The sequence below is a fragment of the Branchiostoma belcheri genome, unplaced genomic scaffold, assembly GCF_001625305.1.
Source record: "Branchiostoma belcheri isolate BF01 breed outbred unplaced genomic scaffold, Haploidv18h27 scaffold76, whole genome shotgun sequence".
Classification (NCBI taxonomy): domain Eukaryota; kingdom Metazoa; phylum Chordata; class Leptocardii; order Amphioxiformes; family Branchiostomatidae; genus Branchiostoma; species Branchiostoma belcheri.
Genome location: NW_017804420.1, coordinates 1,398,819 through 1,411,935, shown reverse-complemented (window position 1 = coordinate 1,411,935; position 13,117 = coordinate 1,398,819). Strand labels below are relative to the sequence as shown.

The window sequence follows — 13,117 nt, the reverse complement described above, 5'->3', positions numbered from 1 at the left end:
TACGTAGTAGTATATATATATATATATATATATATATATATATATATATATATATGTATGTCAAGAATGGTACATACATGTATCATCTTTTCTTTTTAAATCAGAAAAGATGAAGACAGTAAAATCTGACTGACAAATAAAAAAGAAGAAGATACATACCCTGATTTTCCTGTACAGAGCTCCCACGTTATCATCATCAAAAGGCAGGAAGCCACACATCAGGGCATACAGCAACACTCCCATACTCCAAACATCAGCCTACAGGGGGTACAACACTGTAGTGTACCACGGCTTCCAATCACGATCCAGCCACGGGTGGCTAGAGTCTGATTTGTTCGCTACTGGTAGGAGTTGCAGCCCTCTTGTAATGAGGTTGAGCTTGTTTGTTTTTGTTTGTTTGTTTTATTATGGTGTTACATAATTCATACTATCCTTCCTTGAGTCTACAACAATACAATTTAATGAATGTTACCCACACCAGTGTAGATATGCAGAAAAATGTCTTTCGATATATAAGTGTATGTGTATGTGTCTCTGCGTGTTTTTGTGTGTTCTTTTAAGAACCCACCACACTTATCAATAAGAATAGAAAGAAGACATTTGTGTGATGGCTCAAACGCAATGGTCTCTCACACAACTTGTGCACACAAGGTTTAAAACTTCATTGCATCCCAGAAAAGCAGTTATTTTTGCATGGTTAACAGGAGCGCCCCCTACCTCTGCCCCTAGGTACTCGTCCCCCTGGATGAGTTCGGGCGCGGCGTACGCAGGGCTGCCGCAGCACGTGCTCAGCTGGTGGTCCATCCCACCCTGGAAATCAAACAATAGTGTGAGTAAAACTTCATTACACACATGACTGAATGGGATATGGCTTGCCCAACATTCTGAGCATCTTACATTGTATTTGCTGAGAGAACAGCAGTTTGTTGAAGTATTATATCTTTGTCACAACAACCATGAGACAAAAGTATGACAACAATGACAAGCTTTAACTATAATACAATTTACTTTGAACATCTGACAGTAAATGTCATTCTCACCTTGGGTTTGGCACATAGACCGAAATCTATCAGTTTCAAGTTGTGGGTTTCATCAAGGAGAAGATTTTCCTGTAAAAAGAGGCAAGAAATGAGAAAACATCTAACCCATTACAAGTTAAGGCTCAACATCCATTTTTATCTGTTTTCCTTAATTTATGATACCAAGCCAGTATTCTTTTACTTGGTTGGGTGGGTACTTTGAGCCCTGTTGAAAGTTCAAAACAATTTTAGGTGTGAAAAACTGATTGATCAAAATTGTATATTTAAAAATACTGGTAAAATGCAAATTAGACATACCGGTTTGAGGTCCCTGTGTGCATACCCTTCAGTGTGGATATAGGCAACAGCCGACACGATCTGTCTGAAGAACACCCTGGCCTCCTCCTCTGGCAGTCTGTCTTTGGCAACAATGTAGTCAAACAGTTCTCCTCCAGGACAGTACTGGACAGGAAAATAAGAGAAATATCATAAATATCTTCTTTAACACTAACAGACTCAAAGGGACATCTTTGACACATTTGTGGTATTGAATGGCAGAGAGATCACAAGTTTGTTTTCTTGTATTTTTGGCTGGATGTTGCCCTGAGCTTTACATGATCTAATACTTGCAGATGACTGGTTAGTGGTTAGTAGTTACCCACCTCCAGTACCATGAAGATCTTGGTGTCTGTCTCTAACACCTGGTACAGTTTACACACATGCTGGTGTGTCAGGGTCTTCATGGCTTCTATCTCAATCTGCACACGGGGAAGGTCCGGCTAGAAATGGGGATGGAAAAAGATATGGAGTCAGAATACTAACACCAAGTAACAGCCAGTGGCGCAAAGTACACAATCACAAAACTTGAGACATAACTTTACAATATTTGTCGAAAAAAGTTGTTGCCAAACAGTACAACAGAAAGAGTAACCAACCCCCAGTGCTGCCTTATCCATGATCTTCACAGCCACTTTTTCTCCTGTCAAGATGTGATGTGCCAACTTCACCTTGGCAAAACCACCTAGAAAAAAGGGAAACGTTGTTAAAGTATTTGTACTTCCACTTCTACAAACAAAACATCAAGCATTCTTTTAAAAAGAAATAGTAAAAATTTGTTTCGTCAGACTGTGGTATGACGATTAGACAGAAGTGTCTGACCTGATCCGATGGTGTGCCTAAGTTGGTAGTACTCCTCTATAGGCCTGTAGGGTGTCGGCATCCTGACTGGGTTCAGGTCCTCAACTCAAGATACAACAAAGATCTGAAGAAGTGCAAAGTAGTAGTACAATACATTACTTGAACAATCGTGTTTGGGAATATGTTGACAGAGGTTAGAGTGAGTTAGGTTAAAAGATAACGGAGATTTAATCTATTGAGGATGTTTTGAGTGACATCTATCATTCTTCTTCAGTCAGTGTCACTATGAACTGACAGAACTAGTCCACACTTATCACGAACTGGAAAAAACAGTTGAATTTGAAACATCTGGAAGTAATCTCCATAATTTGTAGAAGTAGTCTGAACTTTGATTTGAACTGTCTTTGAATATTTTTTAGAGTAGAGTAGAGTAGAGTAGATCTTTCGTCTCGGTAGGAAGTTCTCTTCCACTTTGAGCCGCTCCTTGTAGTTTACTGCGTTGACATGGTCATCTTGTGGGGGTTGTCCAATGCCCGGGGGTTGTACACCACTGGATGACTTCTCATGTGTTTGTCCAGTCTATTTTTAAAACTGTTCACACTTGGGGCTGACACTACCTCTTCCGGTAGACTGTTCCACCATGTTACTACCCTGTTGCTGTAGAAAAACAGTCTTTTGTTGTTGTTCACTGATCTTTTGTTTAGTCGTAGGCTGTTCCCTCTTGTCCTTCTTTTTTCTTGCATTTTTGGTAGGCAACCCTCTGTGTCCAGCTTCCCATGAGTGTATTTGTAGGTCATGATCATGTCCCCACGTATTCTTCTGTATACCAGTGTCGGGAGCCTAAGCACCTTAAGTCTCTCCTCATATGGTAGATTGTTTAGACCAGGCACCCTTTAACGGAATAGTTAAATAGAAAGGGTACTGGTAAGCAGTTATCTCAGAAAAGTGGAGCAAATTTGAAAGTGTGCCAGCAAGTTTATCTTTACACAGTGATTACCTGTAATCTATTCTCATGCAAATTATATCCATCTTTTGTCTCAAGTAAAACAAACAGTTCAGAGTACACAAACTGAGCACTCAACAAAGGGTATAAACAGACATTAATAGGCTTTAAGAAAAAAACAAGTAAAAATGCAGTTAGTTTGAGCTCCAACTTGAGATCGCCATATGGATGAGATCTGTAAAATTTAAGATCTCGACATGATTTTTTAAATCTAGTATCCGTTGAGTATGTCACAACGGAAAGTTTAATATTTTTCACCAGACAAGGGGCCACATAAATTGATGACTGTGAGATCACAAATACCCTGGTCAAATGCATTGCTCGAAAATAAGAAGCAATTCAAGAAAAGGGATCACCCCCAAAATTATACTAAACCGTTGCATACGAAACCTTTTGAACCAACCACATAAATTTTCATTTTGCAAAATATCGACGACAGTGCCAACTAAGTCGTCATCACAACTTCAAAGCTATCATAAGTATCTTTTTGTTCGAACATGTGTATATAGCAATGTAGACATTCACATATTAGCAAGGAAAAGCGCATATTTTGGACGGAATTTTTTACTTGCCTGCAACAGTCCGGATCTCTATCTGGATACTGGTTTTCAAAATGGCCTCCGTCAAGGAGTGACGTCACGACTGACCAATCAGCAGCTAGACTCGTCCCCACGACACTCAGTAATGCTCTCGTTCTCAGGACATTGTGCGCTCACAAAGGCCCCTGGGATACTAGACTATACCATAACTTTACCTGTTGGGTGATTTAAAATCTTGTATATCCGTAAGTTCAAAGTTTACCTCAATTAAAAGACCTACAACTACGAAATATATATTAATATAGGTAATATTTGTAGAATGGTAATATGTTAAAGTATATAGAATGTTTGACAGCGTGTACTGTTATATACGTTTTATAGGTACACCCCTAAAGTTTAGTAAACGATTCCACGAGGATAGCAATGATGGCGTCGGACGTCGAGGTAGGAAATGTCCCGCGACTTTCTCATACTTTCCCTTTATTTAGCTGTAGTTTGAAACCTTTAGGACTTCTTATTAGCTCACACGGAGTCCAGAGAATACGGGGATATAGTTGATACCACTTTGCCTTTGAAGATTGTTATATTTTCTTTGGTAGATTGAAACGAAGTTCGGCAGAAAATACAGAAGATCTTGTCTGCTTCTGTCAGTCTGTTCCTGTCGTTTTGTCAGTCAAAATTATGTTGGACTTGGAGTGTCTTCCTAGTCTTGTACACAGAGATATGCTTACATTGTGTGAGTCAAGCCAGTATGTTCCACCTGTTTTATCGGCCAAACAATGCAAATAAACAGTAGTATGTTGTTATTGTTGTTCAGTGTCCTAAATACTAGTGTATTGCGTTAGAGTCACGTGGCCTCTAAAAGTTGCACTACGATGTTGTGTTTTTTCCATACTTTATGTATGTTGAGAGTCTCCTAGAACATGTTACTTTTTCTTCTGTATCACCACTAAAATCCATTGAACAATAGAGGAAAGACTGCTTACCTTTTGTTTGACAAAGATTATAATTTATCACTTTTTTTATTCAGCTGAGAATCAAACTAGAAGAAAGTTGAAGTCTTTTCATTTCATCCTGTGTGGATGATATTTGGCAGTTGTTTAATACCACTTTCTTTCTGATTTCAGGAAGAAGACTTGCAGTCCCTTCGGACAGCTGTGCTGGCTTCACTTAAAACTGTAAGTGAAACCAAGGCAATGTGTCAACCTCCTCCCTGCTACCTAACCCCATACCCATTGCAAATTTGGTATCAAACAGCTACCTTAGCATAGTTCTCATTAGGCTGTTTGAGCGTAGGGGCCCCCTACGCTGTGATTTTGACCCCCTACGCTGTGATTTAGCCCTCTACACTGTGTTTCAACCAGCGTAGGGGTGGTTTTTGGGGGCAGAAGCTTCATTAATCTTAAAAAAAATGAAAATATAACTTAAGAATGAAGCTATAACAGAGGGAAAACAAAATCTGTCCCCCAATAAACAATAAATACTTAAGTGGTTAATATGAGTTACAAAATTTTTGGGGGAGAATATCAGGCCCATGTTTTGGGGACTTGGTGCGTGACTCGCGCCGCAGAAAGTTGCCCTTCTATACCTGACCCCTACGCTGTGAAAAAATCCTGGTGAGAACCCTGCTAGACCTCGACAGTTTGATTTGCATCGTTTGGTTGTTCATCCCAAGGATGTGAACAATTGTGCTTTTTGTGTCCATTTGTCTGTCTGTGCGGTGTTGAGATTCTCAAAACACGGAATGCGGCACTGATCATTGTTGTTATTTTTGGGACTAGAAGAAGGGTTGCAAAGCAATAGTGCTAAAGGTTTAAATCTGCCATCTCTGACTGCCTTGCTTGTTTATGTCTTGTAGCAGAGTGAAGATTCCCCAGCAGTCACCGGTGAGGACAGTGATGATGATGACGAGGACTTGGAGGCCCTTCGTCTGGCAGCGCTCCAGTCTCTCAAGGCCAAGTCCAAACCTGGGGGTTCAGTACAAGCCAATGTCCCTCCAACTGGACCAACACAGGTAAAACAAAATCTGAAATTTCAGACTTCCAAAAAGTGTTTTGGTGAGGATCGTATGATGTAACACTCCTCACCATCTACGGCTTAATTGAGAGTGTGGAAACAAAACTTCATTTCCCAGAAGTAACTAGATATTGATTACTATCAGCAGTTGTTGATGTCAGCAGCAGTTGACGTCATAATAATCATTGTATGAATATTGCCAACCAGATGTTTGAGGGTACTAGTAAATTAAGTAGCAGCATATTGGCATGTTGAACAGACGTACACCGTAATCCAACATGGCGGATGTGAAAAACCTGTATAGCATTCTGACATTGAGACAGTTCGTGTCACTGTGCAACATAGCAAAGTTAGGTACATGTAGATTATCCAAATTTAGTTCCAACATTTCTATTTTCTTGATATTATGCTGCAGCCATTGTGATGTTCATATCAATCTTTTTAACTACTTACTTCACCCCAGGTTCCCCCACCAAGGCCTCACAATCAGGCAGGCTTCCCCAGTCACCGCAGGCATCCCAAGAGAAGCAATCTGATCGCTATCAACATCGTACGAGAAGAGTCAGAGAATGACCTTCCACTTCCCATGGGCGGGCTGCCTCCGAACAGGGGCGGGCGGGGACGTGTGCCAAAGATTGACAGGACAGTACTTCCTAACGAAGGAAAGCCATCAACGCCAACCAAGCGCAATGACAAGTTTAGCAGGTATGACAGCGATTCAGACTCGGATGAAGAAATTCTTGGAAGGTCAAGTTCAAGTAGCTCTGAAGAGGAAGAGGAGGAAGAAGAGCTGGAAGAAAGCAGTTCAGAAAAAGAGGAAGAGGAAAAAGAGGAAGCAGGAAACAGAGAAAGCAGTTCTGAATCAGAAAAAGAGGAAGAAAGAGAGGTTTCTGATGTAGAAAAAGATGAGAAAAGTTCTGATGAAGCAGAATGCAATAGAAAAAATGAAAAGGAAGAGGAAAACAAAGATTGTAAAGAAGTTGCAAAAGAAATTGATAATTCAAGTGACAATGTAGGTAAGGAAAAGTTACCAGACTTAGAAAAACAGGAGGAAGCCAAGAATGAATTAAGAACTGCAAGTCTTGCTCCTGTAGAATCTGAGAACTCTTCGAAGCATACAGAGCTTAAGCAGAATAATGGGGAGCCAGTTAATGGCAAGATTGCGGGCTGCCAGAATTCCCCACCCTCAGAACGTGAGACAAAAAAAATAGAAGCACAAGAAGACAGACCAGCATCTCGTGCATCATCCTCATCAGGTTCTAATTCAACCAGTAGAAGCCCATCTCCTTCAGAAAGAAGTCAGTCTTCTCCGGAAAGAAGTCCAAGTGCAAGGTCCAAGAGCTCAGTCTCATTCACAACTACTAGTTCTGATGGATCGTCGTCAAGGTCCACCTCTAAGTCTCGCTCTAGGTCAAGGTCACTGTCAAGGTCACCAAGTCCTGCCGGGCAGCGGAAGACAAGGTCACTTTCTAGGACGAGATACAGAAGAAGAACTTCATGTTCCAGATCTCGGTCCAGGAGTGTAGGAAGGAAAGTTTCACAGTCACCACACAAAGTAGCGAGGCGGAGATCCCAGTCGCCTGTTCGACTTCCCAGGAATAGATCTAAGTCACCCAAACTCTTAGATAGACCAGGATCTCCATTGAGGTCAAAGAGAGGTAGATCAGTCTCAAAATCTCGGGACTCTAAATCACTCTCTAGATCAAGAAAGAGACTGAGGAGTAGATCTCAATCCCCACCAAGAAAGGTAGCCAAGAGGTCAGGAAGATCTGACTCCAGGTCAAGAGATAGAGGAAGAGATGCACACAGGAGTAGACATCTGCCTTTGGCTTACAGAAGAGATGCACCTTCCCCTGAACGTAATGCTGACAGGACGTTACAAAAGCCCCAGGTCCGAGAATCCAAAAGGAGGTCAGAAAGAAGGGGTCTGCCTTCCAGACCTGGGGAGAGGCACAGTAGAAATAATTTGGAAAAGGGAGAAAAATCACACAAAGTCATACCAGACAGAACTGAGGGTAAGACGTCTCCCTTTAAAGATACAGAAAAACCAACAGATGAGAAGCTAGAGGCAAGGAGGAGGAAATTTGGGGGCAAGGAGGCAAAACTGGAGAAAAAGACAGTCTCTCTCCAGGGCATAGTGGAGAAGACAGATGGTCTTGATTCATTGAACATCAAAAATTTACCAGTGGAGAAAGATAAGAGGAAAGAAAGTAAAGAGAAACCCAAGAAGGAGACAAGGAGAATTTCAGTGAGGTCAGAGAGTGCTGGGTCCAGTTCGTCTTCTATGCTGAGTGACAGTGAAAGTGAGTCTGAAACTGAAGAGTCCAGGTTCAGACAGACTAAGAAAGATGTTGGAGAGGACAGTAAAGAAGGCCGTGGGTTGGGCCTGCTAAGGACGACTCAGGGACGCACAAATATTCCAGATAGCCTTGATCCCTGGGACAGGAAGAGACAAGACAGGGACCGGAATGGACCGGATAGGTCTGGTTTCCCTCGTGATCGGCACCAGCGATCACGTGATAGACACAGAGACAGGCACAACACACGCAGACACTCTCCAAACAATTCTCAGGAAGTACAGCACAGAAGTCGAGACAGAAACAGAACAGAAAAGAAGAAAGTAGCCACACCTGAGAAGGCTGACAGGGTCCCTCACTCCCCACCTAAAAAAATAAGAACACTAAAACCAGAAAAGGAGTCTAATAAGTCTGGTTCTTCATTGGAGGGTAATGCAGAGCAGCCCAAGATAAAATCTTTGCTTTCCCTTAAAATTTCTCCTCCCAAGTCTCTCTTACCGAAACGTAGCGTCTCTCCAGAACCTGTGCAGGACAAGCGAGAGATAGTCGAAGACACATTGAGGAAAAGCCCTGTGGTGAAGGCAGTGAAGAGAAAGGTACAGGTGAAGAGAATTGTTCTGTCCGACCCTCCAGGAGCTGACACCATGGACGGGTCAGACCTGAGGGTCAGGATTATGCAGAGAAAGACAGTAGACAGCAGTGGTGGGGAGGAGGGGAAGAAAAAGAAGAAACGAGAACGGGGTGTGAAGAGAAAGATATCTATCTCTACTGATGAAGGTAAGGGCAGTTACTTCCTTGGTGTAGAGTCTTTTCCACAACCATACATGGTGCATGTGGCAGCAGTGCAGCACTCATCGTTTCCACAATCTTTGGGCTGCACAGTTGTGCAATCACTACAGCAGGGGGCTAGTCCATTGATAGTGATGTGTGTTTAATTCCCATAGTTGTACATAGCAAATGCTAAGCACAGAAATCACCAGAGAATAGACCAATATGACAGTGAAACATTGAGGAACAGAAAGCAAAGGGTGGACAAAACTTGTCAGCAGATTATCTGTGGTGCCTCAACAGTCAAATAACTAGACTAAGTGCTGGATAGATGAAATAGAAAGAAATCTAACCTAATGTATTCTGTTATCCCCTAGTGATAAATCCCACTCCAGACGCACCAGAAGAAGTTCCTGTCAAACGGAAGTCCATCCATGAGCGGCTAGGCCTGCAGTCCAAGGTACAGAGACAGGCCCCCCAACCAGCCATATCCAGGCAGCAGATCCAAATCAAGATCAAACAGGACATCCAAAGAGACCTGGATGCTCCAGCAACTGCCAGGAAACAGGTATTAAGCTATTAAGCTTTCTCTTTGAGTTTGTAATAAAAAGGTGACAAAAGTCAGTACCATACACAGTAAATAGGTGTCCTGCAGCTGCAGTACCACACACAGTCAGTAGTTGGTGGAATGTGGCAACTGACATGTGGTTCTCTTTCACCCCTACAGTCTCCTGCTCCATCTTCGTCCAAGAAACCAGGACTGCAGCTGGAAGTCCGACCAGATGAAAGCGAACTGGACGCCCGCATCCGCCTTATCCAGCAAAAGAACGCTGCCATCCTCCAACGTAAAAAAGAGATTGAGATGGACAAGAAAAAATATGGGAACTGATAAACCACAAACACTTCCTTAGGTATCTAAAATGTTAGTTTAGAATAAGTAGGTAGCTACATACAAAGCTTTGGTTAGTATTGCGTTTCATGAGAGAGAACCTGGTGCTTTTCAGAGAAGCACAGATTACAACACATTGTTAATTAGTCATCACAGTATAGTGCTTTTCTATTTTCGTTCATCTATTCAAGTTTGTTCATTGTTACATACATCCAGAGACAAACGCAAAGAAATATCCTATGTTACCATGCCATGCATGGCAAGGAAAGTTTATGTTGTGTTGAACAAGAAAATTCTATACAGATGTATATAAGGTACAAATGTCTGGTTCTAAAATTATTACCTTCTCCAAAAGGGCTGATACTACACAGTCTAACTATGGTAGGACAGTGTTCATGCACATACAGTAGGTACATTTCAATAGGTAGTTGCCATGTTTCTTGTGTTTTTGGAAGAAACTTTAATTGAAAATAATGTTACATACTCGACTGTACAAATTTCTGTTGTCAAGAGCCTCTGAGGGGAGATTTTTTGACACAGATCCTAAACTGTTTTTGAGGGTGGCATTTTTGTTCCATTACCTGACCAGAGGACCAACTCTGCTCTCAACTGACTCAAGCTTAAAGCTTTGTTAGACATTGAGTTTCACCTATTTAGCTAATTCAATGAAGATGGAATGAAAGTTTTGAAACCTAACAACAGATTTATTTCAGTTGTCACAGCAGCACATATGATACACCAAGTGAAACAATTTGTACCCTGAGGCTTTACTAGTATAGTAGTGTTAAGGTGAAAGAAATGTCATTGTTCTGAAGTTATTGATAACATATCAGTAGACAAACCAAAATAGGAAGTTTTGTATTTGTACCGAAACTGAACACTCTCCAGCTTTACAACTGTCTTTCCTGAAACATTGATACACTGCCCTCTCTGTAACACTGCTAGATAAGATAGACTAATGATTTAGTTTGTACATATGTAGATTTTTGTATCGTAAAAAATATACGAGTTCAATGTATTATTCCTGAACTTGAGTTATTCTGTGCTTTACTGGTATGATTCTTGGGGAAGTGCATGATAGAACTGACATCACATTAGCATTCAGAAGGGTTGAAAAGAAAATTATTCCTCCAGCAGGGAATTCACAATCTCAAACATTAATCAGAAAACTATCCTAAAATCCATTCTTGTACAGGCTATGTATATTCTAATGGTATCCACTGTTGTCACAATTCAGTCTTGCTGGTGGTTTTCTTGCACTTCTCTGTGTCTGCTACTGCAGCAGTGAAAGCCTCCCAGACCCCCGGAACCTTCAGGCACAGGGTTCCACCTCCTCGATTCTTCTCCCGCTCCTGGACATGGAAAAAAGTTTTCTAACAGTCTGAAGAAATGATAACTGTCCGTGGTACTGAGCTAGTACCGTCTCACACTGTCCCTTTTGTTAAACCACCATCACACACTGTCGCTGTACTGAACTACCATTACTCACTGTCCTTGGTACTGAACTACCATCACACACTGTCCCTGGTGCTGAACTACCATCACACACTGTCCCTGGTGCTGAACTACCATCACACACTGTCCCTGGTACTAAACTACCATCACACACTGTCCCTGGTGCTGAACTACCATGACACACTGTCTCTGGTACTAGACCACCATCACACACTGTCCTTGGTGCTGACCTATCATCACACACTGTCCTTGGTGCTGACCTATCATCACACACTGTCCTTGGTGCTGACCTATCATCACACACTCTCCTTGGTGCTGAACTACCATTACACACTCCTCATATTTACCATACAGTGTTCCTTAGAATACTAATGTTTTGAAGAAAAAAAATTGAGACAAGGTAAAGTAGGGTACCTGTCTGTCCATGTCGCCGACACAGGTCCACTTACTCTTGCCCCCTGTAGTGACTGCCCACTTGGACTTGTCCTTGCTGGATGCAAACTCCACATCATAGGGCAGCTTAACTTTCTTCACATTCTTCACCTACAACAAGATTTTAGTATGCAAACTGTTTTATACTGTGATATACAGAGTAGTCTTTGACCACACTCAAAAACTCACAGGTAAACCACATTGTCATTTGACCATGTTCTTGCGATAACTTCCAAACATGTCCAATAATTTGTTTCCATAGTTGTGACATATAGTTCACTTCTGTTGTCACCATTATATACTGCAGTGTACACCCTCAACCAAAAATAAAACTACCTTAGGTTTCCAGCAGCTGTTGGGTATGCTGTCCTTTGCTGTCCTCCAGGACTGTACTGTCAGGTCAGAGTCCAAATGTTTTGCCACAAATGACTTGTACATCTCTGGAATATACAGAAATATGCACACATGAAATGTCACTGTGCATGTAGTTGTTGCCTATAGTATCATGTAGTGGCATCAAATGGCCTACTGGCTATTCTTGCATTTCTAGCTGGATGTTGCTTTGAGCTTTACATGACTTTCCTCACTCCACCCAGGTATAAAATGGGTACCTGACTTTGGTTGGTGAGGTAGAAGGCAGTGGAAGGAGAGAGATGGGCTCCAACTTCCAATACCATGCCCTAGACACAGTGAATCATCATTACACTGCCCCTACAGCCTCAAAAAGACTACAGTACTACAGTACAAGACTACAGTACACTACATTATCTACCTTTACTGTTATAGAATTATGTTTATAACCTCTTACTCTTCTTCACAAAGTGATCACAAAGCACAGTTCTGTTACCACACCTTCTGTGTAGTTGCCAGACTTGGTGAAACTGAGGACATCCACCCTCCTCTGGACACCAGAGGCGCCTTCTTGTTCCATGGTGGCACAGCAGGCCCACCCCATCCATGGCAGGGGAGAAGTAAGGGTTATCCTCCTGTAGGGTTGCTGGGAGGCTCGCGTCGTAGATGGCAGGCTCCATGTACATGAGAAGCTTTCCTACAAAACCACAACAAGAAGGAAATATTTCACATGCTAGCCTGCTATCCAATCAATTTAGCTCTCTGCAAATAGGATGGAAGTAACATGCCTACATCAAGTAAAAGTTATTAATTGCTATCATACGTAACAGCACGTTGCCATACTTGGCTCAGGAAATGATAACCTTTTTTCTGTTAACCTTCTCCCAGCTGCCTAAACCCGTAACCAATACAAAGTTGAAGCCAAATGACTACCTTAGAAGATAGCTGAACGTTAAAGCAACTGTTAAAACAAACATCAAGTGCCATTTACAAACCTACCAACAACATCATTCATAAACTCACCTGAGCTGCATATATTTCTTGTGCAAACTTTACTCACCGATCATTCTGAAGGTGATGTGCTCAAATGTGACACACATGAAGATGTGTGCATACTTGGTGGAGAAGTCTCCCACAGGCCAGGTGTATGACTCCTCCAGCCAGTTCGGGAACCTGGGCAGACTGTGCACCAACCAGAACCCTCCATCCTT

General features: G+C 41.9%; 3 protein-coding genes across 4 annotated transcripts in view; 1 reads left to right on the top strand and 2 right to left on the bottom strand.

Annotated features, from left to right (window-relative positions):
* The window catches only part of LOC109485508 (maternal embryonic leucine zipper kinase-like), a 31,911-nt gene extending 28,061 nt beyond the window's left edge, over positions 1-3,850 (bottom strand). For both annotated transcript variants that reach the window (XM_019789195.1, XM_019789196.1), the window contains exons 1-8: positions 3,732-3,850; positions 2,178-2,280; positions 1,955-2,040; positions 1,682-1,798; positions 1,338-1,481; positions 1,041-1,109; positions 718-810; positions 160-258 (exon numbers count right to left, since the gene is read on the bottom strand). In XM_019789195.1, coding sequence (XP_019644754.1) covers positions 160-258; positions 718-810; positions 1,041-1,109; positions 1,338-1,481; positions 1,682-1,798; positions 1,955-2,040; positions 2,178-2,238 — 669 coding nt within the window. In that variant the 5' untranslated portion in view covers positions 2,239-2,280; positions 3,732-3,850. The remainder of the gene's footprint in view (positions 1-159; positions 259-717; positions 811-1,040; positions 1,110-1,337; positions 1,482-1,681; positions 1,799-1,954; positions 2,041-2,177; positions 2,281-3,731) is intronic.
* Positions 3,851-3,981: 131 nt separating this feature from the next.
* On the top strand, positions 3,982-10,656 carry LOC109485503 (serine/arginine repetitive matrix protein 1-like). Its single transcript, XM_019789189.1, has 6 exons — positions 3,982-4,142; positions 4,826-4,876; positions 5,557-5,712; positions 6,178-8,788; positions 9,157-9,239; positions 9,507-10,656. The coding sequence occupies exons 1-6, from the start codon at positions 4,122-4,124 to the stop codon at positions 9,666-9,668; spliced, it is 3,084 nt and encodes a 1,027-aa protein (XP_019644748.1). The 5' UTR covers positions 3,982-4,121; the 3' UTR covers positions 9,669-10,656.
* Positions 10,657-10,785: 129 nt separating this feature from the next.
* Positions 10,786-13,117, bottom strand: part of LOC109485504 (plancitoxin-1-like) — a 6,219-nt gene continuing 3,887 nt past the window's right edge. The window contains exons 7-8 of the mRNA XM_019789190.1: positions 11,538-11,666; positions 10,786-11,020 (exon numbers count right to left, since the gene is read on the bottom strand). Of these exons, the coding sequence (XP_019644749.1) occupies positions 10,895-11,020; positions 11,538-11,666 (255 nt within the window). The 3' untranslated portion in view covers positions 10,786-10,894. The remainder of the gene's footprint in view (positions 11,021-11,537; positions 11,667-13,117) is intronic.

What these genes read in the sequence shown, in the direction of transcription:
- LOC109485503 (XM_019789189.1), top strand. Translation starts at nt 4,122, where the DNA reads ATGATGGCGTCGGACGTCGAG. An exon ending in TGATGGCGTCGGACGTCGAG is followed by an intron (nt 4,143 to 4,825) that starts GTAGGAAATGTC and finishes TTCTGATTTCAG; the next exon opens with GAAGAAGACTTGCAGTCCCT. An exon ending in TGCTGGCTTCACTTAAAACT is followed by an intron (nt 4,877 to 5,556) that starts GTAAGTGAAACC and finishes TATGTCTTGTAG; the next exon opens with CAGAGTGAAGATTCCCCAGC.